This window comes from Colossoma macropomum, unplaced genomic scaffold (genome assembly GCF_904425465.1).
Source record: "Colossoma macropomum unplaced genomic scaffold, Colossoma_macropomum, whole genome shotgun sequence".
In the NCBI taxonomy this organism is placed as follows: Eukaryota; Metazoa; Chordata; class Actinopteri; order Characiformes; family Serrasalmidae; genus Colossoma; species Colossoma macropomum.
Window position 1 is genome coordinate 35,634,234 of NW_023494795.1, and position 27,267 is coordinate 35,661,500.

Genomic DNA, 27,267 nt, shown 5'->3' on the forward strand with positions numbered 1-27,267 from the left:
CTCTTAATGCGGTGGGTTTTACAAAGCCTACTGGGTTGCTTCATAATCCCACTCCTGCACATGTTTTACATTTGCACATTTTTTTGTGTTTGCCCTTACCTAGCACACTTGATTCAGCTCCTCAGCTAATTAGCAAGCTCCTCGTGTCCTGAATCAGATGTGCTAGACGGGGACACAAAAATGTGAAGTGTATAGGGCAGGGATGGAATACAGACTGGGCCAGTGCCCTGTGACCACCGAGGGCCTCAGACCACAAGGGCTGAGATGGCTCAAAAAACTGAAGACAGTCCACTGCAGGTGCAAAATGAACGACTGTCTCTTGAATATATGCCAAATTAATGAAATGAAGGACCCCTCCGCCCATACCCTACCACCATATTTGAAATTATTAAAAACCCACGTTGACCAAAAATGTGCAGAAATATAAATGTGAAGGAAGAAATGTGCTATTGCACATTAATTGAGAATGAACTATTTTGTTTTTTATGTTACATTTCAACACTTTTCCATTTCTTTTTTTGCATTATTGTCAGCTTAGTGGGGGCTCCCGAAGCGACTTGTGTCCGGGGGCCTTGTGAAACCATAGTGAATCTCAAATGGCTCCCTACTACCTATATAGTGCACTGAGTAGGTTATGGAACTATGGGTTCTACATCCAAATATTGCAACAAATGTAAGCTGGAGAGTTGTACAGCCTATAGTTGAATATAAATAGCTTTCTATTAAACAAATAATGCACAATTTGAATGTAGAAACTGTTATTTCATGACCCACAGAGTGCACTATGAAGGGAGATGGGAGCCATTTGAGATTCAGCCCAATATGGGGCGCTCCAGAAACCCAGTTGAAATCACTGGATTACTGTAAATTAATTTGCCAAGTCTGTTCTATAAACGTAGAAGTATGCTGCAGTTCCCTTTATGTCATAATTTTATTGATTACTTCTCTTTTATTGACATATTACAGGCTAAAAACTTGCCACTGTTGTTTCACACTGCAGACTGGTTTAAAACAGAAAACGGTTGTTATATAGTCATAAATCAAATGTTCATCTGCGTTTACCGTACACATCTTATGGTTTATGTGTTTTAGTGCTCCATATTACAAATAGAACAGAAAAGCTAAAAAGACATGAAATTATTAAAGCACTTCATTGAGTAAAAGATTATATTTATGTACGACCCATTTACTGGTCAAATTTTTATTGTTATTATTTATTATTTTTTTATTTAAAAAAAAATTGTATTCATCTAAATTTTATTTTTTTTTACTTTGTTATTTATGTGTAGATGTATATATTATCCTTTCATTTGAATAGATCCAATATAAATGTGTATGTTTAATTCTTTCAAGATATAATTGGAGCTGTACATTTATCCCGTATATGATTGTTTAAAAAATTAAAATACAAAAAAAAAGAAAAGTTTTAGAGCGCATGCGTAGAACACGTATTCTAAAAGAGCGGACTCTTTCAGACGCACATTTACACGCGTCAAGCATCTGTGAAGTAAGCGAAATGAAGCAGATACATTTTTTTTAATGTGACAAAATAAAAGTCGTAAAACGTAAGCTCTCCTTAAAGAAATGCATTCGCAACTGCTACTTGGAACTAACATTTCGGGTGTGATTTTATAAAAAATACATATAAGATCAACATCTAAAGATATGAAACTGTAATTCACATATTTGTCAGAGTTTGAATGACAAAACCAAGTCTTTTATTTTGAGATTTGCCCCCCCAATATTTTTCAGAATGGTTGTAAGAGCCGCCTTCACCCTGCCTGTGTGCGTGTGAGCAGTCAGTCAGCCCGAGCTGAGGGGCGGAGGAGGAGAGGCGGCGGCGGCGGAGGAGAAGCGGGGCGACTTCGGTGCTGCTACGAAATGGCTGGGCAGCAGTTTCAGTACGACGACAGTGGCAATACATTTTTTTATTTCCTCACGTCCTTCGTTGGCTTAATTGTCATCCCAGCCACCTATTACCTCTGGCCCCGGGATCAGAATGCAGGTAATAATACAAGAAAGATGTTACAGGCGAGAAAAACATCGCCAGCTAAGTAGCGATAGCTAACAGCTAACAGTGTGCTAATGCGAAGCGTTATCTCTTTCCTACGTGATGACCGACCGCTAACAACCCTTATAGAAGACGGGTGTCTCGCTAACGAGTGTAACTGCGTGTAAAGTTCGTTTTCAAAGGCACGTGGCTGCGATACGTGTAATTTTGTAGCGAGTGGATTATTAGATAACAGTTTACGCGAAACGTGTTTGGTTCGAGTGTTGTTGATATGGCTAGCTAGTTAGCTAGTCTGTTAGTTTTAGCTAGAGTTGGAACCCTATGCAGACTTGTTGTATTGGTGTTAATGGGCTGCTTCGTAACCGTTTGTCGTGTCTGCCTTTTAAAATGCTGCCACTGTGATCACAGCAGTGGAGCTGAATTGTGAGCTGAATGGACAGAATTAATAAGATTCGTGTGCACTAACGTTACACACGAACGGCGATAAACGTTTCGCTAGCTAACACTGGTGAGCTAGCAGTTTAATATAATGGCTAGTGCGGGGGTCTGTGGCTTGCTTGCGGGAGTTTGACATTTTTAGGTTTGTAACTAGTATATAATTGAACGCTTTGGCTTTTTGACAGACTGATCGGTAGATTGACCTCGACGTTTTAACCTAACCTAGGTGGGGAAATGTAGGGAAAGTTTTTGCGTCTTCTTGCAGTGCTACGTTCACGTTACTGGTATTCAGCGTATTCGTATTGAAGTTAACACGCTAGGGGGGTCGCCACTAGCTATAATCGGAAAGCAGGTTGTCACCTCTGTCTCTGTGATTTTCTGGCAGTTGTAGTGTTTAATGTATCTGATTTGAACTAGGCTATTAAACTAGCTTGACAGCAACGGGATGAACAAAACAAATCCTGCTTATAAATAGTTATCTGGCTACTCGCCAGCTGATGTGTCCAAGCAATCACGTCTTCAGTCTGACGTGTCGAATTGGAGGTTGTTACTTGGGTGATACGACGTAGCCTAGTATCTGATTCGACAGAGGAGCTGATCATAGATTTGCACTAACATATGCACTAAATTGTCTGCCATATAGGCGGTTTCCAGGAATATGATATAATGCCAGGAATTCCACCTTGCTGTTGTTGAACCCATCGATCTTAAAGGGGAATTCGGCCGATTTTTAACATATTCTGCAAATGTCGTTGAGACGTAATCAATGTCATTCAGAGTGGTTTGATGTGAAATGGTTCATTGAAAAGAAACTTACTAATTTGGATTTATTTACAGTGGTGGCCACAGGAACCAGGGGTCGTGGTGTCAATAGTGCAACTATAGGCATTTTATTTACTATTCAAAATGTCTGTTAAACCTGTTTGATGATGGTAAAATAGATATAAATGTTAAAATTATTTGGGACTATATTGCTTTAGTGCTTTTCCTGGTTTAACACACCCACTTTAACTCACTAATGAGCTGATTAGTTGGATCATACTAAAAAGTGCAGGGCAGTGGGCCTCCAGGACCAAGATTGAGAAACACCTTAGCCTTAAAACACACTTCATCATAAATGAATGGAGGAAGCTTTTAGAGTTGGATGTGTGGTTCCTATCACCATCACTGTGAAGAGTTCTGGCTCAGTAAGTTTTTTCTAGAACAAAGCATTTCACATCAGACCACTCTGAACGACTTTTGCATCTGGTTTAATTGTAGAGAACGTTTGCAAAATCAGTGGATTTCCCTTTTAAGCTACTGATTATTACTGAGAGCTCATTTGCTGGGCTACAGAGAGAGTGCAACAAAACAGTCAGTGCATGTACTAATGGAATTTGTAACTCAATTTGAGAGATTTTAATTCATTTGATTTGGTTTTTAACTTATGTATAAAAAGTGAGTGTCAGGTGCTCTATGGTAGCAAGGCTGGATATACCAATACCAATTCACACCAAGGCACCCTTGCATGTTGTACTTAAAAATTAAAATGTACCTTTATTTTCATGGCAAATCTATTTAGGAAGCCTTTCAATGTTTCTTAATAGGTTTGTCATGGAAATAAAGGCAATTTTAAATCTTTAAGTACGTAGGAGTACCTTGGTGTGAAGTTTTAGCATATGTCATATATGGATATAATCTATTATACTCAATGCAGGGCTTTAATGATTTCATTTAACAGAAGATATGTCTTTTTAGCTTTTTTGTTCTGTTATATTTGTAATAAGGAGAAAAAAACGTGTTAGCCAACATCTTTGCTCATAAAACATGTATTTTCTGTTCTTTCAGGCAGTCAGATGTTTTTAACACAGTATTTGCTGTCTTGTTTTTGAAATTTCCCTCATGCATATTTTAGTTTTTAAATAACACACATTTTTACTGCTTACAAGGGGCTCAGTAGTGAATTGTTGGGTTGAGCAAACTGTTGAGAGCAGGTAGAACACTAAAATGTGTGCAGTGCAGGAGGCCTCAAGGGATATGGTTTAGAGAAACTGTTAGACATTAAAGCCCCAAGCAGAAATTGCCAAAGCCGCCACAGCATCCTCAGTAGAGAATGTTACAAGGCTAGATTTGGTCTTTAGGGAGCTATTGATACAGTTTAGGGTAGCGCTGAATGATCTGGGGAAAATATCTAATTGCAGTTTTTCTGACCAGTGTTACGATTGCAAATTAAATGCAATTATTTTCTATAAATTAGTTTTTGGCCAAGAAGAGCAGTATATCCACCTTTTGTGGTATGATGCTTGAATGCACCAGACTATTAGTTTGTGATGGTTGTGATGTCACATATACAGAACAAGGGTGTTTTCTAGCTTCTAATTGGTCTAACTCATCTACAGGCAGTTCACGAGCTCTGTGTTAGGTTAATTTTCCCCATTTAAAACTTAAGACAACTTTGTTGATAATGTATTCTATTTAAAAAAAAAAAAAATTGCCCTAGTGTACGGTAGTCTGTCACCAACTTGAATATGTTGGTGTCGATGATAGATTGAGTCAGAGTTAGTTTGGAAACCTTAAAATCCACCTGCCTGGTTTATCACCAGTTGTAGCTGAGAGTTTAAAATAGGAATTATAGTTAATATTTAATGACCTGTGCAGGTTGAACTGGGCTTCCCAGAAATGTATTTTATACTTAGTAGACCTAGGTGTAGTCCAGAGGAGGCTGAGCCCGTTTAGGTAACTTGTAGAATCATAAATACTTGGAAGAAGGTACAGTGAGCGTTGATAGTGATAATGGTCAGTATAGTCCTGTGGGGCTATTGGGATGGATAGATAGTTATTTGATGTAGCTGATAAATGCTGCTTACTTACTAGTTGTTTTGTACTTGCAGAGCAATTACGATTGAAGAGCTTGAGAAGAGTTCATGGAAGATGTCTGTGGTATCGCCTTCGGCTTATGAAATCACAGCAGAGCATTGTCCCAACACTAAAGTAAGTATGATTTTGAGTATTTTTTTGTTTGAGAGACCGAGAAGGTGGTGGGTGCACCAGTACTGCTTGGTGGTACTGGGCTTATACTGCACTAAAAATCTTGTACATGATGTTGACACTTTTTGTTTTCAATGTGCAAATGAGTGAAAATAGCTCTCACAGCAAAGATAGAAGGAGTATAATTATACTTTCTGTTTGGACCTTTTAAAGAGATGCATTGTAAGTTATGGTCTTGGTGCATCAGCAGCTATTAATAGTAGAGCTGCTTTTTTTATTTACTGTGATGCAGTGAAGTGGTCGAGGCAGAGGGATCTGAGCATAGATGTCTTTCTTTGCACTGACAGTCATCTCTCAAAGTGCTTTTAATATTGTCAAACCAATGTAGCTCATCACCAGGCATTGTAGTGCACTTGCAGGGTTAAGAGATGGATATAATTTTTATATCTTGGTTTTTTTGTGTTGGACATGGGATAACGTTAAGAGTAGTTACATGAGCTGCATAATTTGTACAGAGGTTTATGGTTATTTTCATAATTCAGTAAAGCAACATATAAAAAAAAGTACATAATTCCTGTGAGAGTCACTTTGATGAAAAGCGCAACTGTTGAAGGGCAGACTGTTGTGCAGATGTCCCTTAGGCACTGACAGCTTTGGGCTGAAGGCATTTTAGTGGCTTGTAAGACATGTCTGTGTGCTTAAAACAGATCTTATGAACTCTGTCACATTTTCATTAAATGCCATTTTAATGATGTAGCACATTAACACAATAAATTATCAGCATCACATATTTAATGCTGTTAACGCATTTTCTTAGTTTGACACTTTCAGCCATCCGTAATTCCAGCCTGAAGCATGCCTGCTCACACACTGTTGCTATGACTCTGCAACTGTAACCCTCTCATTCAAATACTGCTTTTAAATGGCAACTTTCATTGATGGCTCGCTTCCTAAATGTTATTTCCAGCTACGTTTAGCCAGAAGCATCAAGCAAAACACAGCTGATGCAGCAACCGCTGCTGCTCTCGCTGGAAGTCGGTGGTGACAATGTGTTTGCCTTATTTTCATGTTCATCACATGATTTTTTGTTGAGGTTGAATTTAGTTTAGAGAATACATTATAATGAAGCTTATTTTGTACGGTTGCTGTTTTTAAATAGAGAAGCTCTTTCAGTGACGTTTGAGCAAATAACACAAATGCGATTGTGATTAATCAGGATTAATTATTTAAATCAGAAAGTCCTAACTTTAATACTTTAATCATGTGCAGCTTTGAGTTCTCAAAGCCACGCAAACAGTAGCAGGTACCATTAACTATTTTTCTTAAAACAAAAAATCTCATAATTTAGAACACTTGACAATTTCTTTGGAGCCTTTTTTTTCCTAGAGATCTGTGTCCAGATCAAATGACAGATACAATTCAGCAGGAGGGTTTCATTATACTGACAAAAACCACACTGAAATGTCGCATTGATCTCAATGATTGTTTTAGCTGTAGTTAATTTTTTATGTGCTGCATGAATATGTTCAAACTTGCCTTTGTACGGTTGAGAGTTCCTTTTAATAATGTTGCCTTGGAAACTATAACTGTATAAAATATACCTGTTATGAAATTTTTTCCCCCTCAGTTCCTTTCAACCTTGAGATTGAATATCTTGGTAATTTCATGTAGTGGTAGAGAAAGCAAATATATATACATACATGTGCGCGTGTGTGTGTGTGTGTGTGTGTGTGTGGAGAAGGGAAGATTAGATTTAGAGGCTCTGTTTGATGCTGTGTAAAGAGAATCAACTGTTCTTAAGTTTACTGTATACACTTATAACATATATACGTTACACATATAAATATGTCCTTTTATTTGTTTTTGTATCTCAACAGAAAAGCAGCCCTATTGTTTGGTTGGGCAGTATTTATCTTCCTGGCCTATAAGGTGTCTAAATTAGATCGCGAGTACCAGGAGTATAACCCCTATGAGGTCCTACAGCTGGATGCGGTAAGACCAACACTTTCTTTCTACAGTGTTTTACAGTACAGCCATATGCCTAAGTTTGGGCGCCCCAAACTAATGACGTTTTCTTAATTTTCTAAGTGTGCACAATTACTGTTTATATGTTCAATTTACTATATTTGGGGGGGAATAAATCGCACCTAAAATGTGGCCTGTGCAAATGTTACGGCACATTTTTATATTTTGAGTTGTTTTTCCCCCTGGTACTTTTAAGTTCAACTTAAAAATGAAAATTCTGCTCTAATATTTGCAGAAAAATGCCAGATTTAAAGTGGAATTCCACTGATTTTTCACATTTTCTTAATTCAATGGTTAAGTTGTAAACATATATAAACATATGTATTTGTGTCTATAGCACAAATATAGCCATTTTACCTGCTATTCAAAATGAGCAGTATGAATTTTTATATGTAATGATAATGATAACGTACTCATTAGAAAAGTATATGTTTTAGGCCAGAATCTTCAGTTTGTTGTCTCAAAACCATCATAAAACAAACCTTCAAGCATCATGCAAAGTATTTGTAACCATTTCATTTACTAGCTTTCTGTGTTGTAGCTTTTAGAGACATTAACTGCTTCGGACATCTGGTTTCTGTCACCACCACTGTGAACAATTCTGCCTCGGCAGCTTTCTCTAGACTGGGGCCTCAAACCACTCTGAATTACTTAGCTTATGTCTTGATCATTTAATTAAGTGGAATTCCTCTTTTAAGTTTGTTCCCTATAGAGGATGCTTTAACTTATTTTCGCTTAGAAAATCAACAAAAAGTGTAATTGGGGGATGCTCATACTTTTGCTTATGACTGTACACACATGTTGTGTATTCTATGTGAAGATTTCTTTTTGAGCAACCATAAGGAGAGTGTTCTCTTCACTGTTCCTTCTCAGATTCTGTATGTTGCATTGCAGAATGGGCACTGACTGAGGTCTAACTGTCTGTGTTTATGTTTTGTATTTGTCTAGGGGGCATCTGTGTCTGAGATTAAGAAGCAGTACAGAGTGCTGTCACTGAAATACCATCCTGACAAAGGAGGAGATGAGGCCTTGTTCATGAAGATAGCTAAAGCTTACTCAGCGTAAGGATTGTCACACTATGTTTGAGCTTCATTGTTCTGTTTTATTTATAGCGCTTCTGCTCATTTTGCCGTTGTGCCCCAAACTGGAAACAATTGCTCTGAACACAATGTGTGACACCATGTTGGATATGGGCCCCAGCCCACACAAACGCTGGCTTCTACAGATACGAGCTATAAAAGTTTTATTAATAATACGGAGCATCTGTTTTCAAGGACATTTTGATCACTTCAGCTTTACTGTGTTAAAGCTTGCACGTTATTAAATTCAGTTCTTTTTGGGTGCCTCAACAGAAACTTTAGCTAGAGTGTTTGCGATTAGATGTTTTTTTTATCTTAAATTTCTTAAAGCTTCACAAGAAATCTGACAGTAAATAAAAGCTATTTATATCAAATCAAATTAGTGTAATTAATACAGTATGTAGACTACAGTACGTGTCACGAAAACCAAAGATCATCCAAAGCAGTGAATTCCATTAATTATTTTAGTTTGCACTTTTATTTTTTGCGTCATTTCAAATACAGAGACTACAGATGGCTTTGCCTAGCTAAGGACTTTGCTTCTGTTTTTTTTGCTGTGTTTTGTATATCGAGCGAGATGTTTTGAAGTGTTATCAAACCAGTAGTTAAGTCCTGGGCCTCTTAATGCTTGGCATGAGCAGTGATTACAACTCACTTGTCTGTTGTCCCTCACAGAAACGAGGAAATAGTTCCACACGGTTGATGTTTTCACTGTTGGTCAGCTTTTGCTCAAACGGTTTGAATGTGTCTGCACTGACCAAAACATTTAGTCGCCGTTTCTCATTTTTATTACGAATAATTTTAATCATTTTTGAAGTCTTAGATTTCAACACTTTCTTGTAGGCTTGTTTAATCTGTATTAGTCTTAGATTTTGACACTACCTTTTTTTTTTCTTTCTCAAAGATTTCACTTTAGGCTGAAAACTGAAAGTGAATTTTGTTTTTTTGGGGTTTTTTTTTGGACCCGAAATTGTTTTTTGGCTGAAACTTGAAACCGTGCATTCCTAATTGGTTTTTCATAAGAAACTCTATAAATTTTCAACAGTATAATCTTCAAGGCTTCCTTCAATCCTTCCATAATCTTTATTTTGGTTTTGAACTGTAGTACTGTGCTAAAGTCTTAGGCACTTTAGCACATTGTTTAAAGATGTTTATCTTGGCAAAATGTAGTTGACATGTTGTGAGCTAATTTGATGAAGTTTGACTCCGGATGTCTGCTGGATGCCCCCAACCATTGTGTAGATGTTGTTAAACTTCATCACCAGCACTCTTGATTTAACATAATAAAGCAGAGATTTACCACATCAGGTACAAAGTTGTAACTGCAAATAATACCAAGGTGCTATGAGGAGAGGTTTGAAAATGGTTAATTGAACACATTGCCATGCATAGAACCCACCATGTATTGTACGAGTGTAATTTGTAGTTATTTTAATATTAGTGTTTGTCTGAGTATATAAACACTTACTCAGGTGTAAATTTCTCGGGTGCCTAAAACGTTTGCCGAGTACTGTGTATAAACTGAATAGATTTCTGTTTTGTTTCCTTTCGCAGTTTAACTAATGAGGAATCACGGAAAAACTGGGAGACTTACGGCAACCCAGATGGCCCTAGAGGTGAAGACCCTAGACATGACTTTTTTTATTATTATTATCATTATTAATTCTGTCGTTGCATTACATTAAGCTAAAATTCTGTCTCTATGTCTCCTCTCTTCTTGCGTTCTGATCGTTCTGCTGTCTAGTCACAAGTTTTGGAATTGCTCTCCCTGCATGGATTGTTGACCAGAAGAACTCTATGCTGGTAGGATGTCTCTGATATAATCGTTTGTTTTTTGTCTCTAAAGTTATTTAAGATGCCACATTGTCTCATATATCTGAAACACCCAAACAAGTCGTTCTTGTGTGCTGCCTATGTTATTGACCTGTGTTTGTGGTTTGCAGGTGCTGCTGGTGTATGGTTTGGCTTTTATGGTCATTCTTCCTGTGGTTGTGGTGAGATACGTCTTTTATTACTAGAGTTTCTTTGAAATCTTACAGTTAAAGCCTGTGTTTACCTTAATAAATTTTGTCAGTGCAAATAGTATATATGTATACGTCTGTGTGTTTTAGGGCACGTGGTGGTACCGTTCTATTCGCTACAGTGGTGATCAGATCCTCATTAACACAACTCAGCTCTTCATGCACTTTATGTACAAAACACCCACCATGAACATGAAACGTAAGTACACATTTCTACTATTTGTGTCCATGAGGGGATCAAATTTGATATGTTGGATAGAACTACAGCATCTGTAGAATAATATATGTGTATATATACACACATAAATAAAGTAAGAAATGTAGTTTCCTCTGGAAAGGTCAGTTCTTTTGTTTTTGCCAACACTGAAGACATCTGGGTTTGCGATCAAAAGGTAAATATCAGACAGCAGATCAGAATTTCAGCTTTTAATTCTTTGTATTTATATTTAACAGCCTGGAGCATGGCACCTTTGGTTGTAGTCCACCCAGATGCTTTGTTTGCCATAACTGCCTCAAGTTGGTGACCCACTGACAACACCAAACTGTTGCATTCTTCTTCTGTGATGCTTTTCCAGGCTTTACCACACTTTCTTTTATTTGTTGTTTTTGCGGGGTTTCTCCCTTCAGTCTCCTCTTCAGGAGGTGAAATGTATGCCCAATTGGGTTAAGGTTTGATGATTGACCTAGGCAGTCTAAAACCTTCCACTTTTTCCCCCTGATGAAGTTCTTTGTTGTGTTGACAGTGTGTTAAAGGTCATCGTCTTTCTGCATGATGAAGGCCCTTCAGATTAGATTGGATGCATTTCTTTGTAAATTGGCAGACTGAATGATTCATTCTGCTGCTACCATCATGAGTTATCATCAGTAAAGATTAGTGAGCCTGTTCTAGGAGCAGCCATATAAGCTCAAGCCATGACACTACCTCCACCATGCCTGACCGATGAGCCCATATGTTTTGAATCATGACCAGATCTTTTCTTTCTCCACACTTTGGCATTTCTATCGCTTTGGTAAAGATTGATTTTGGTCTCATCAGTCCATGACTTTTCTTAGCAAATTCCAATCTTCCAATTCTTACTGCTGATGAGTGGTTTTCATCTTGTGGTATGGACTCTATAGTTCTGCTATCAAAGTCTTCTTCGAATGTTGGATTGTGATAACGTCACCCCTGCCCTATGGAGATCATCGGTAATGACTGTTATTTTTGGGTTTTTCTTCACAGCTCTCACAATGTTTCTGTCATCAACTGCTGTTGTTTTTCTTGGCCAACTTGGTTGTTAGTACACCAGTGGTGTCTTTCTTTTTCAGTACATTCCAAATTGTCATAATGGCTATGCACAGTGCTAATGCAATGGCTGTTTTTTTTTTTTCACCTCTTTCTCTCAGCTTCAAAAATGGCTTGCTTTTCTGCCATATACAACTATCTGGTGTTCGATGGTTTATCTTTTTCACAACAAATGCATTCTTCAAAGGTGGAACTCAGGGCTCAAACCAAGAGTAGACATCCAGAGCTACTGTTTAAACAATCAATCTATCAGGACCTTGGCAGTGAGAAACACTCGTCAGTCCAGTATTTTTGGTCAGCTGAAAAATTTGTGGGTTCAAACAAAAGTTACTATGTTCTAGGTTGTCAATATCAAGTTTCCTGTCGGGTTCGAGATGTTTTTCACATACAACATAGGGCTTGGGTCAAGCTTGTGTGTGTGTTTTCTTTTCTTTAATCATTCATTAGGTTTAAATATAGTAAATTTACATAATAGATTTTGCACACTTTCACACATCCTTAAACTCTCTCGCTTATTAGTACAGTATAGTATGTGTACTATGTACTAACTGTTCACCATGGATGAAGTAATGAACAGGATGTTGCATCAGATAAAAAGCACCGTGGTCATGTTCAGTGTGGAGCGTCAGTATTTTGAGCTGTGGATGCAGCCGTTCTGCAGCAGCCAATAGACAGAAACAAATGTCATGGTCAGAGCACTTCCCTTGCACTAGCTAAACCTACAGCAAAAGCTCAGCTTTCAGATAAATGCGAAGTCTCAACTCAAGCACTGTAAAACTGCGTCTGCCATAATCCATCTTTTGGTGTGCACACGTGGGTTTGCAGTACCCAAATTGGGCCTGATTGAGTTGGAGTGTCAGAATTGCAGGTATGGTTTGAGTTCAGATATCAGTTGCATGCCCATGCAGACCTCTTTGTGTAATGCCAGTATATTCTGGGCTAATTTAAATCTTTTGCACTTACAGTTGTCCCAGACGTGGCTTACTTAAGTTCTGTAAACTCTTAGCAGCATCAAAGGGAATACATTTAGGAAGTTGTACTTGTTGTAATTTAAATACTGAAATCACACAGTAAATAGCTTATGGGACATGTGTTAAAGATATGAATGAAAAACTGGGATTATAGTGCTGAAATATTTTTTTGCTTAAAAGCAGTGCACAGCTGGAACAACAGTTCTTCTCATCCTTTTATGGACATAGGCCACATACTCTATACCATTACTGTTATTCTCAGGGCTGCATCGATTATGTGAGGGGAAATTGTTTTTTTGTATTATTAAAAAAAAAAACAAAATGCTGTATAATGTTAACATGTGGGTTAATACTGACAAATTTCAATACACTCAAAACTTAGACTGCATGATATGGACGAAAAATGCAATGTTGGGTAGAGCTGCTGGATATCACAATGACAATATGAGAAGTGATAACTTTTCGTTAAAATAGTTTGTGAGTAGATGTGAAGCAAGTACAGACCTTTTTGTTTTCTTTTTTGGATGTGTAAATGGAAATCTGATTACCTTCTTCTTTAAGCAAATGGCAAAAATAGAAAATTACATAAGCACCTTTTACTATTGTGAAATGAAATACTAACAGCTACTTACATCAGAACTACTTTTTGTGCACTTAGAAACAGTCATCATTACCTTAACAGCTTTTTCTATGAAAACTATAAAAACACTCATTTTTACATAGGTACACAAAAAATGAATATATATTTTTGTTTTTTCATGCATTTTATTTAGTTATTTAATACGTTTGTTGTGACAGTAGCCATTACTGCCTTGCACACTTGACACAATACTGGGTGTGAGAACACTCCTAATGTCTGATGCATTTTTACAGGCCTGTAGTTCAGGATGGAGTAGTTTTTGAGCTGTGCACCTGAGTGTTTTGTAATTGCCTATTTAGCCAACTGGTTAAGTGACTTGTCCCCCACATTGGAGAGCAGGGCTCAAGCCTAGCATAGAGGAGGCTTCTAATGGTTTGTGCCGGCAATTCAATCTCTCTGGCGCTGGGTGTATGAGGTAATTTGATCTGTTCTGTCACGGCATCTCTAAACAATGTGTTTATTGTGGAAACTAATATCGTGATAATGACAAAAATATGATTTATTGTGCAGACTTACTCCAAACACACAGGGGCAATGTTGTTTCAGTCATTTTTCATCATAATAAGTAATTTGTGGCACAGAGAGAGTTTTAAACAATGGCAGCAAATGAAGATGAAGTCAAGGAAGCAAGACCCACGGAATTCACAGCAAACAAAGCACAAATTAAATAAAACTAAAGCAGCTAACGAGAGTTCCAACACATTTTCTGCTCCCGTTGATAGTTGGTAATGTACCTAGCTGGTAATGTACCTTTATGTATCTAGCTTAAGTGGTTAATGCAGTGTGATGATAAGCTACATGTTGGAAAAGAGAACATCCCATGGAAGAGGTGAGAGGGGTATTAAGTACAGTGTGGTATAATTACTGATGTACCAGTTCAGTAATGAAATGGTAAGGCTGCAGACTTAACACCTTCCAGTTGTCCTGGGGAGTAAAAAAAAAAAGTGCACGAGACGATGTTAAATCTGTTTTAGGATGCTAGCAGAGCAGCGAAATTGCACACTTAAAATCTGCGAAATATACAGCCATGCAATTACAAATGTGCCAGTTGTTCGTGCCAGCCATAAAAATAGCAATGATGAATGCAGAAACCTTTAGCCAACAATGTATCACATGTCTGAGGCAGACATAGCCTACTCAGAGTCGTATAAACAGTGTCAAAAATGTGAAATAGAAAAATGATTGAATGTGTGCTAGAATGAAAAAAAAAAGAAGCATAATGAGTTGAAAAATAAAAATAGCCATTAAATCATAAATGGTACTTGTTATTTCTTTTGTTAACTATTTTGTGACTCTTTTAAATGATTAAAATAACTCTTCATTTAACTCTTGTATTCATTTTATACTTTTGAATGAGCAAAATATCAACTGAGAAATCAATGTAAACAAAAGTTTTTTAATATTTAGAGGGTGAGTTTTCAAATTTGTATTATTTGTTCCATTTTAAGGGTACTTTTCAGAGAATGCTTTTGTTTGTTTTATCGAAGAAATAGTTGATAGTTGATAGGTTAACTGATTTTAGAAATAATCGTTAGCCCTACTCACAATATTGTTATTGCCCAAATATTTTACTTCAGTACATTTTAACATTATGGACTGTGTCTAAAAAATGAGCCTGACCAGCACTGCTTTGACTCAAAATCTGAACTGACATCGCAGAATGTCTTTATTCAGCCTGATAACTGACTTCTCCAGGTAGCCCACAGAAACCTGACCTTACTCAAACTCCACCGCAGTGTCATTTTTCTTTCCGCAGTGTCTTTATTACTGTCTTTAATATCAGAGGAGTACTTGGCCATCACCTTGACCAAACAGATGGTCTCCTTTCTGACTCTGCTTTGCATCTCTCCTCACTGTTTCACAGGGTTAGTGATGGTGCTGACAGCGGCGTTCGAATTTGACCCACGTAGCAACAAAGAAGCTATTATAAGACCAACAGACAACATTGAAGTTCCACAGGTAGAGGACACTGTTGTTACATGAGAAACATAATACTGGAATGTTATTAAGATAAAAGAATGCTAATGCTGAATATTAGTAGGGATGTATGTTGATATCGGAATACTGTCTGTATCGACAGGTATTTGCTTAAATAAAATTGGCATTAGACAGAAGAGCATTTAGGCGATGCTGCACTTCTGGCTAAAATGTCTGCTTCTTATTTGTGTTTCTCTGCATTTACAACCACTTGCAAGTAAATATTATAATTCTTTGTAACTCTAACCCAAATGAGTCTAGTCCCAACTTTAACATTTATCTATTAGCATCAGTAGATACATAATATAATATTAGATACTGGCTAAGTAAAAGTCCCATATCTGTGCATCCCAAAATATTAGTTCAGGTTTATTAGCATGTTAATTGAAAGCTGTATAGATCATTGAGCATGTTGTGTTTGTAGCTGATTCGGGAGCTGGGGAACATCAATGTGAAGAAGAAAGAGCCTCCATTCTGTTACCCCTACAGTCTGAAGGCCCGTGTCCTTGTGCTCACACACCTTGCTCGGATGGAGGTGTCTGAGAATATTGAAGAAGGTAAACATGAAAATCTCTCACCTAGGCAATGCATTCAAGAACCTCCATGCTCTCACTATATTTGTTTGTTCATAGTCTTAAAAAGTGAATATCAAGGTGTTTTTCGCAGTTCTTGGTGTGCTGCAAGGTTTCAGGCAATTTTTCTTTTTTACTCACAGCTATTTATGTGTCTGTCTTTCAGATCAGAGGTTTGTAGTGAAGAAGTGTCCTGCCTTGCTTCAGGAGATGATCAATGTTGGCTGCCAGCTCACAATGATGGCCACCAGCAGAGGAGGTATGTGCACACAATCATAAGATCGAACTGGCAGTCAGACATAAAGTATAAAGCCTTTCTAGTTATGTTTATTTTTTATTTTTTATGTTTGTCATTGCTTAGACAGGAGGAAAAATGTGCTAAAATATGGTGTCCATGCACTGCTGTGAGTCACCCTGTAAAACCTGAATTAGTATTTTAAGAGACAGAGGCGTCGGGTCAGATTTTGCCGGAGTTTTAGACCATGTCCTTCATCTTTTTAGATTAACATCACATGCACAGGCCCAGAAAAAATGTCTGGCTTGATGTTTTGTTCTCAAATGCAAAATCAACATTATAGTGATAAAGATATGATGACAATAGTAGATAATTCGCTTGCGTCCTCAGAAGACACATCCTTCACCAAGTTGTGCCTCTGTTGTCTTTGAATACAAAGCACTTGCAAACATCAGATTCATCCGCTCAGGGAAGGGGTCTGGAGCATATGTTAAAAAGATGTTAAAATGTTCTTCCCCATGTTGTGTCCAGTTACCCATTTCCATCAGAGAGATCTCCCAATCCCTATATTTTACATTTTTACATTTTTTTGTTTTTGTTTTTTTGCAGGTTTTCGTGCTCCTAGATTGACCTCTATAGAGAACTGTATGAAGCTGAGTCAGATGGTGGTTCAGGGACTACAGGAGGCCAAGTCTCCTCTACTGCAGCTGCCCCACTTTGAAGAGGAGCACCTCAGATACTGCATCTCCAAAAAGGTACCCATAAAACACATCTCTTGAGTTTTATTTGGTGATTAGAATTTGTTCATTGTTGATATGTTCTGGCTTTCTAAGGCTTTTACTGAAATGGTTTCAGAACTCTATTACATATGTCAGCCATTTATGGAATTTCTGAGTGAGTTTTGAAGGAACTGAAATATCCTATAATTCTATACTCCTATAAATAAGCCAGATAACACAATGTATAAACAGTGCAAAACATGCTAACAGTTGTACTTTATCTGATTACCTGAGTCAGGGATCTTTCTGCAGTCTCACATTCCCACCTTCTCTGTAGTCACTCACAGTCTGATTTAATGTTAGTTTGTTATTGAGGGAGCGAACATTAGAGAGACATGGAAGGAACCGCCAGTCTTTTGGAGCAACAATAGCTTTTAGCTTCGGTTAAGCCTTCAGCATAATGGTCAGCCTGTGCCTGCAGTTAGACAATGACATCTGGTCTTACGTCATCATTTTTATAGACATGCATGCACTGCCTTTACCATGTAAAAGTAGAATGTCTAATATCAGGATTTATAGGCTACTCAGATTAGGTTATTATCAGTATTTATACTTGATATTGGCTGACACTTAAGGATCAGTTATCTGTAGGGGGAAAGCACTATCCATTTAAGTCACAGCTTTTGTGTATCTCATTGTCTGTCTGTTTATTAGTCAGTTAATTATTCTCACTCTCAATTACTTTCTCAGTATAAGGTGCGGAGTATTCAAGATTTGGTCAGTCTGAAGGACTCTGACAGAAGGAACATGCTGAGGTTTCTAGGAGAAGAGAAGTATGATGAGGTCATGGCCGTTCTTGGAAGCTTCCCCCACATTACCATGGATACCAAGCTTCAAGGTTGGGGTGATCTGCATTGTTGACTGTGTCCAACATTAAGGAATATTAGAAGGGAATTTAAAATGTGTGTATGTTTGTGTATCATTCCAGTGCTTGATGATGAAGACAGCAATAACATCACAGCAGGGTCCATTGTCACGGTTACAGTTACCTTGACGCGGAAGAAAATGGCTGTAAGTAATACATTTGCATGCACTGTTGAGTCGCATTCTTGTCTAATGATTAGCCAGCAGGACAAATATCTGGATTCTTACAGTGTTGACAAATAGGGCTGCAGTTTGCCACTTGTGGTTTGCTTTCAGCAAGTGCAAGCTCATTTTAATCACACCAGGGGCATTCAGCCTCAGGTGAGCAGTAAAGAGCTCTGGGCAATGTTTTGCACACTGCAGCCATTCTAGACTCTATTAATTTTTCGGGCATACTTGCAGTTATAGGTGGTATCCACAAGAGGTCAGTGTAATGTTTTAAGCACATTACAGTAACCTTTGTGAAAGCATTTTACTCTGAAAACCTTGGTGACTAGCTTAATAATTTCTTACTCTTCACTCATTCACTTCATTCATACATGTGTGTTTGTGTTCTTGTCCAGGAGGTCTTTGAGAAGGAGCAGGACCCTCAAGCACCTGCAGAAGAGACCAACACGGAAGAGGCAGTATGTCTGGTTTAATAATTATTCAAACATTTCTGTATTTATTTAATTAATATTAGTACAGTGGCATAGGTAAGGTAGCAGGTATTTTTTTTAAATATCAGATTAAATAGTCTAAAATAGGGCTGAATGATGTCCCAAAAGTTTCCATTAATTTAGTTGTTTTTTATTTCACAATATTGTCTTAATGAGTTCAAAGTAAGGAAACTTACGTCAATGTTGTGGCGCTCTTGAACTGACAGTCTGGCACACTACATTCAACGTCTGGAAAAAATAGATATGGTGGTCTTCTTGGTGGGGGGGAAATAAGGCCTGTAGCTTTATTTATAGAAGATGATCACATTTTAATCACAAAATTGCAAAATATTGCAATTAGATATCTTTCCCAAATTGTTCAGCCCTAGTCTAAAATCGTCATTTATGTTGATTTATGAATTATTTTTTTTTTTTGGTCATTTGTAGCAAGGTGACGCTGCTAAAAACAAAACTAAAGTTTGGCAAAACAAGAATAAAGGAGCTAAGAAAGCAGCCAAGTCCAAAAAGAAGAAACTGACAAAGAAAAGGCCGGTCTCCCAGCAGCAGGCCAAGGGAGACAAGGCCAAACAGGCCAATGGCAACGTCGCAGGAAACGTAAGCAATCGTGAAATATACATTGCCAGTTGTCCACTTCTGGTTCATGGGATATTAAAATGGCTGCTCGTGTGCCTTAACACAGGAAGTGGCTGTAGTAGCAAAAGAGGAAGAGGAGGACCTTTCTGACAAAGGCAGTGAATCGGATGAAGCAGAGGGAAACAAGGACTCGCCCAGCGAGAGAGACGAGGAGAGTGACAAGCAGAGTGACACTGAGGTTGATGAGATCACAGGAGATGATGAAGAGGTGTGTTTGTTTTTTAAATTAATCATTAGTCTAAAATTATTGTTTGCTATGTGTTTAGTTTATGTTGCTTATTTATTAAAATGTTATTTTACAGTTACATACTGTAGTGGCATAATAAGTTACATGTGCATTTAGTTTGCATTCTGTATAGACACATTAGGGAATTGCTCCACTTCTTTCAATCAGTTAAAAGTGAAAAGTAATTAAACAAAAAGTAAGAAGAGGCGTTTCATGGCATAGACCCTCTGGGGGAGCTTGAAGGTTGATGACTGTTGATGGTTGTTGAAAGCTGTGCAGATGTGTAATAAAAGTCTTTTTGTCTGTCTGTGTATGACTTGTAGGAGTGGGAGGCTCTGCAGCAGAGTATCCAGCGCCGTGAACGAGCGCTGCTGGAGACCAAGTCCAAGGTCACACATCCAGTCTACAGCCTGTACTTTCCTGAGGAGAAGCAGGAGTGGTGGTGGCTCTACATCGCTGACCGCAAGGACCAGACACTTGTGTCCATGCCATACCATGTCTGCACACTCAAAGACACAGAGGAGGTGAGAGAGAGAGAATGGGAGAATGTAGTAATGGGCAATATGGAGAGAAAATGTATATCGTGGTGTAATTAAAATTTCTACACATAACAGTTTAGTGGAGGTGGGCAATATAGCAAAAATATCATTTTATAATATTTAAAGACATTCTGACGATGCACGATACTTTGACACACAGACATTGCGTTAGTGATTTAACTTTAATGTTTCATATATAGTGCTGCTCTAAATCCACTTAAAATTATGATCTTGTAGTGATGAAACCATTTTACCTGCTTATCCTTGTGTTTGGATTAAAAAAAATTGCTATTTTGTAGGTTGAGAGTGCATCATTTATTATGGAATGTGTATTCACTTCTAGTAATAACCATGTTTAACAAAATCGCAATGAAAAGTAATATGCAAAATATGTAAAATAGTAAACTTAGAACTATACAATATATAGAAAAGTAGTGGTGCTTATGCATTAGCACTCAACACCTCCTCAAGCTGGGCAAAATTGCTGCTTCACGTTCATGTCTGAATTTCTGAAGTCATTTCTCATACCTGCGTTCCATATGTAAGTAGGGTATTCTTACATATACAACTCTGCTGGAATTTGGTAAATATTCAAGTTGTTTGTGCTATCTCTACCAGCTGTGATGCTGCTTGTTGCAGCATTGCCTGATGCAGCTGATTAAGTGAGGCAGAAACAGAAGTTCTGCTAGTGGGCTACTATTCCTCATGTTTATCTCTGTAATGGCTGCTCCATTGATAACAGACTGGTTTAGTATTACCTCAGACTGCAGGATCAGAGAAGCTTTCTCTTCAGGTTAGAGTTAACTTCGCTGCTCTATGCTAACTTTTATTTTTTTTTTTTTACTGTAACGAGTCACTTTGAGGTGAGCTGAAGTTCAAAAGCACATTAGCATTTATTTTCAGTTCCATTCACGTTAAGTAAATTAAGGGGAATCTGAATTAAAGCTAGCTACTTTAAAAAAAAAAAACTATTGAAAGTATTCAATGTAGTGAAGAATAAAGTAAAGAGAAACTCAAGTGGGGGAAATGCATGGTAAAGTCTGATCAGTGAAAGACAGGCTCTGAGAACATGGAGCACGAAATTTGAACCTGACGCGTTAGATGAATGACATCCGAACATGACTGAACTCCACACGAGCACCCGTGTCTTGTCAGGTTCGGACAAATATTTGAAGCTCTGTAACAGGTGAACCGGTATTACCACTCACTTTAAGTATAGGCTTTAAGCATCTTGTTGATCAGAGCTGTCATTGTAAATTGTATCTCGTTTAGAATGAGCCTTAGTTCCACCTCAAACATCAGACCTTGAGTGTCTGGTTTTGGTAAGAATGAGGATTACCAGTTGAATCTGTACTGTGAGAAAGATCTCAGGATGTTAGAAATAAAATGTGTGCTATAGCTAGTGGCCTATCCTGGACAAGCACAATATCAGTTCAGCTGTCAAACACAATTACCAGTCTGTTTGACAGAATAGGGATGGATTGTGTGTGCATGTGTGTATGTGTGTTGTTGTTGTTTTCTATGCTTTAACCTAATGCAGTCTGTTTCCCAGTTTTTCCCCATCTGTTTCATTCAAAATAAAGAGGGACCATGGCAAGAAGCAATTAGTCTGCATGGTTGTGTCTAGCAATCTCTTCATTAGCAGATATGAATAAGTTTGCTTAGTGTGGTTTAATTATAGTGTGGATTGTCTGACTGTCTGTATTGTGTGTGTGTGTGTGTGTGTGTGTGTGTGTGTGTGTGTGTGTGTGTGTATTTTATTTTTTACCAAAATGCTCTTGCAGGATGTTATTTCACTAATTTTGGTGGGGGAGGGTATTACGGCGTAATTGTAGATTGTTTGAATGCATTAGATTAAAAATGAATGCAAAGGGTTGAATGTGCATACAGTCTGAGAAAATGTGCCTGTCATGAAAATAGAATGTGTTTGTGTGCGTGAGCATTATTATAAGTGTGTGTGTGTGTGTGTGTGTGTGAGAGAGAGAGAGAGAGAGAGAGAGAGAGAGAGAGAGAGAGAGAGAGAGAGAGAGAGAGAGAGAGAGAGAGAGAGAGAGAGAGAGAGAGACGGACAGAATGATGCGCGCTGCATCTCCTCCACAGCAGCTTTCCCCATAGCCTGTTGCCAGGCAACCTCCATGCTGCAGTGTCTGCCTATTTAAAGGGCCAGTTACAGGGCAGTCAGATTTTGTGCCATAATTCACTCCCTCACATAAGCTTACTGTCTGCACTGAAAGTCAGGTTGAGTGACAGTATGAATGTCCTCTCATTTTGAAAGCAAATCAGCATGTTTGAGTGTACTGTGAGTCCTGATTTCATCATGTTGTAAGAATGAAAAGTCATGTTCGTAATGTTTTATTTTCCCAGGTTGAGCTGAAATTCCCTGCTCCATCAAAAACAGGAAACTACCAGTATTCAGTGATCCTCAGATCAGATTCCTATATGGGATTAGATCAGGTCAAGCCACTGAAGGTCAGTTTCTATGAATTTTCTGAAAGTGCTGGCATCTTGAAAGACCACACCCTCAAAATTAGGACTGCCTTGCTTATTCCGTTAAAAAAAAAACAACAAAAAAAAAAAACATTGATGAAAATGTACCTTCTGAAGAATTATGTGCATTTTTTGACACACAGATAAAAATCTGTGTAGATTTTTAGAAAAATGGTGAAAATGTCTTTAGCATGGCGCATCCTTACCACAACACTTTTTTACTGTTTGAGTATAAATGGAAAACAGCATGGATTATTGTTTTTTATTACGTGTTATTATTATTTTATATTATGTTTCCAGATAAAGTAGGTTTGTTTGTTGCTTGTTTATCCAAAATATACTGTAGAACATCCATACACATCTTTAATGAAGTCTAAACCAGGAAGGCATCCTAGTTTAAGAATTTTGGAAACTTTGAAAGGCCATGCATAATTTTTTTTTATTCTTCGGTTACATTTTTGTTGCCCTTTTAAAAGCCTCTGATTGTCAAAGTGATATGTAGATTATGTAGTCACTAATATAATCAACAGCAACTGCTTACTGTTTGCATTGAAAGTCTGGTTGGGTGACCGTATGATCTCCTCTCATTTTGTAAGCCAAGGATGTTTAAAAAAACAAGCATGTTTAAGTGTACTGCGAGTCCTGATTCCATTGTAAGCACTAGCTGTAGTGTCTCACATGGCCTGCTTGCATAGTCCTTCATTTCTGTTTAGGGATTTTATGTATGGCTAAAATTTGAGTATACATCTCTTTATTCATATAGTTATGTCAGATCAGTACATCAATTTATGAAAAGAAAGCTTTCTAGTTCTCAAACATAACTACCATGTCTGTGCAATCCCCAGTTGGAGGTGCATGAAGCGAAGGCCATGCTGGATAACCACCCACAGTGGGACATCCCAGAGACTGAGGAAGAGGAGGAGGATCAGGAGGACAGTGACGGCATTGAAGAGTCGGAGGAAGACGATGAAGACAACGACTAATCCAGCCAACCCACATGAACTCTAACTCGGTTCACGCACCCATGTGCCGCTCTCTCTCTGTCACACACAGACACACGAACACCTTCACAGACAGTCCAAAGCCACTGCCATACCACTGTAACTGCAAAAACAGTTTTTTTGAGATGGTATGGACTGTGATGACCCCTGCCTTGGTTCCAGACAAACGGTTGCGCACATGATTATGTTCTTCACATGTCCACTCATTGGACATGAGAGTCGGTTCTTTTTTTTTTTTTTAATGTTTCCATTATCTAAATGGCTGCGAGCTTGTGCCTGCAGCACCGCCGACACCACTACACCTCATCAGAGGTGTTTGACCAACTGCCGTTTAAGACAAATAAACAGACTGCTTCCCCCCAAAAAAGACACCTCATGATCATCATTTATTTCTGTCACATTTTATGCGTTGTGGGTTTTCCTTTCCCTCACATTTTTACTCCAAAGTAGTCCCTGAAATGTAGTTCCACTGGCTAGTGTGAGCTGGATTGAATAATGAGGTGCACCGCAGTGCTGTGGCTGTGTACAGGGAGCTGAGTGACAATGCAAATGGGGAACTCGAGGGGTAAATATTAATCATGCATCTCATTTTGCTCTAGTTAAAGGATGTGGAGGCTCTCCTTTTGCTCTCTTCCTATGAAGCTCAACACCCTTTACTTACAGTTCTTCTGTGCAGATGACTGATGATTCCAGACATTCCACAGCCAGATCTACAATGGAGTGTATGCTTGAATTTCAGTTTTAGTGTTTCTTTGTCCTAATACAAAGATAGACATGGCTGCTGTATTATTGCTTTTCTTTCTCACTTTTAGTGAGACCTTTCCTTCCCTTGCCCTCAAGAGATTCTGTTCAGTGGAAGATCTCAATGATTACTGAATGTCCAAAATCAGCAGGTGTTATTTAATTGCTTTTCTTTTTGGTGTGTGCATAAAGAAAATGCCCTTCTTTTGCTGACAGCACTCAAACATACTTAACTTAATGGCGCCAGAGCTTGAATTCAGCACAAGGGTGTGGAAATGGTAGGGCTTAGAGTCTGTTAAATTGGCAGTGCCGCAGAAAATGACAATTGACTTAAATGGAAGTCGGTAAGTTCAAGTAGATCTGTGGTGCTCTGACAATTCAACAAAACCATGAGATTTTCACTGCATTAGCATTATAATAAGTCTCATTTTCATCATTCATTTTGTATGATGCGTGTAGGCCTCAACCACAATTAAAGTATGTATGTCAGGTTAGATTGAAAAAGCTTTTTCCTCAGCATTTTAGTTCACATTCCACTTGCGTTAAAAGGCCTTAATCTCATCTTGAAGTCTGATGTTTAGTCGTAAGTTTGTTTTTTGGGCAATTTTGCATTGTGTTCCCCCTAATTTTGTTAATTTGGTAATTAACAATATGCTTGAATGCCTTTAAATGAGGACAGTGACTTCTTGCTATTTCTTTCTTAATTTAAAGTATGTTATAAATGACTCATGGTAAATGACCAGAGATCCAGACTGGCTATTTGAAAGCCAGTTATCCATTTTGATGTTGGAGAAGGTAATGTAAACAGTGGGTTACTTTTATTGCAAGATGGCCACCATTTGAAATCTTTTTGCCTTTGTTTCACATCACAGCTCATAGCCTTTAAGGCAGCGGCAGGCCAAAATTAGGCCCCTTTTAGGAATTTGCTACTTGTGGGAGATGACTAGTTTGACTACATTTTATTTTTTGATTATTTACATATTTCATTGTGTGGGAACGACATAATTTTGTTTTGTTGGGGGTTATTATTGACTAGGCCGAGGTGGCATACTGTCTTGTTTCGAAACAGTCAGTCAAGTGGTCTGCTCTATGTCAGCGGGATGGCCAGAGAGGGAGGAGTGTAGCTTTACAATCTGAAGAAGCTCTTTTTGTAGGCTGTGACATGTCTGTAGTGGAGCTGTGTAGATTACTAATGGGCTGGATGCCCCCAATCTGGCATCAGCCCCCTGCTGTTTTAAGGGCAGAATTTAGCCATCCTGTGGACTGGGTTCTTTTTATTCCTGTACTAAAAGTATTGTCTGTGTACAGACTTGTTTGATGGGTGCATGAGTTAGCAAGGCAGTTTTTTGAAAGCGTATTTCCGTTGTGGCCAGAGCGGCTCGGTCAGATCTGTTCATTTGAGGAGCTGAGGTACATGTTCTGCAGATAGGCAAGAAAATTGAATTGTAGAGATGTGTATCAGTTGTAATCTTTCTGTTTCATCCTATTATTTCAAATGTTCTCTTCCTTTTTTCCCGGTTATGAATTTGTCGCTGATACTGGATTCTGCAGGGGTCTTGATGAATTTCAGTGGCATATGTATGTATTTTAATTCTGTTTGGAAATTAACTAACATTTTGGTAAGTTTTTTTTTCTGTTGTTTTGGATTAGCGTTTGCCTAAGCATAATGCTTTGTGTTTTTTGAGAGAAAGGTAGTATTCTGGCTGCATGTAACACACGCCCACCCACCTCCCCACCCATTTAAATGATGCTCTACCAAACTGTTAACATTTCCCAGTTGGATAGATATTTTAGTGTTATTAATTCACAGAAGAATGTAGCATCAGTTAGAAAGCTGTGACTCGAAAACAAGATGAAATTAAGCCTTTGTACACACACACACACACACACACACACACACACGCGCCCATGCCCACACATCATAGAAACACACATTTACAGGCTGATAAAAGGCCAGACATGTATGACCCAGTGTATCAGCCCGGAAGAGAGGTGTATAGCCCAGTAAACCAGTATCTGCCACTTTTGTTTACAAGAAAACTCATTGTAAATGGAATATATATAAATATATTATTTGTATTTAAATCATTTCAAATAAAAGAACTTTTAAAATCAGCTTTTATCCCCCTTTTTTTGAAGATGAAAAATCAGATGCACCAGCCTAGTTTACACCTCTGTTTCTTAAGTTCACCATACAGCATAAAGAGGAACCAGTGATTTCTTTGATTTGATAAAGTAATGTGAATCAAATGCAGATAGGTGTGAGAGGTATTTCCACACTGAGAAGAAATACTTTTTTTCCCCTGTGCCCTCTTCCCTTAAGCAATTACTTAAAAATTAAGAACTTAATTTTCATGCAAGCTCACTTTAAAAGGTTTTTATTAGTCTCTTTTTGGGTATTTTAGCAAAGCCAGCTCTATTGATGAGTACTGCAAATGATTTGGCCTGGGTTTGCAAAATGCTAACCAGCACAGATTTGTCAGTTCCTTGCGTGTGTATTTGGATCATTTTAGACCTAAAATACACAGCTGTGATAAACAATAGCTTTATTTATTTATGTATTTTTTTTGTTGTTTTAAAAATTATTTTTAAAACGTTCAGCTACTGCCCTAAGGCCCATTATTTAACCGTTTATAATAATCACTTCTCACTTTCGATTATATAGATTTGTTTTTTCGCCTTTTAAAGGAAAACCCTTTTTGGACAGGAGTGGTGGACAGATCGCTTTGGGCTCAGGATCCCTTCATCCTGGGTGCCATAGCCTACTGAACAGGTGGCGATACATATTCAACACTCAGGCAGGACGCCGCTTTAATTACAAAATAAATTTTAAAAAATGTGAATTAATAAATATTGCTGTATTAATCATATTCAAGTCGAAGAGGGGAAAAAATAATTTAAACTGAGCCCCCTCGTGCGCCCATTCCTTCATTTTCCAGCGAAAGACAGACGTGAATCTCCAAACGTCCTTGGTATGTAGGTCAAGTCCTGCCTGCCGTTTCTCTAATCACTCACACGGCGCTCGCTGTGTAGCCTTAAAGTTTGAGGAGGCCGTGTATGAGGCTGGAGATCCAGCCTGGAGGAGAGAGTGTAATGCAGGAAGAATCGTAATGGGCG

At 38.1% G+C, this 27,267-nt stretch overlaps 1 protein-coding gene across 1 annotated transcript; it reads left to right on the forward strand.

Annotated features, from left to right (window-relative positions):
- Positions 1–1,805: 1,805 nt before the first annotated feature.
- On the forward strand, positions 1,806–26,261 carry sec63 (SEC63 homolog, protein translocation regulator). Its single transcript, XM_036582319.1, has 20 exons — positions 1,806–2,005; positions 5,320–5,419; positions 7,294–7,408; positions 8,390–8,502; positions 10,075–10,136; positions 10,265–10,323; positions 10,464–10,514; positions 10,632–10,740; positions 15,302–15,396; positions 15,839–15,971; positions 16,153–16,245; positions 16,831–16,976; positions 17,691–17,838; positions 17,929–18,011; positions 18,428–18,490; positions 18,950–19,117; positions 19,203–19,364; positions 19,706–19,906; positions 22,286–22,390; positions 23,254–26,261. The coding sequence occupies exons 1-20, from the start codon at positions 1,882–1,884 to the stop codon at positions 23,389–23,391; spliced, it is 2,268 nt and encodes a 755-aa protein (XP_036438212.1). The 5' UTR covers positions 1,806–1,881; the 3' UTR covers positions 23,392–26,261.
- Positions 26,262–27,267: the final 1,006 nt, after the last annotated feature.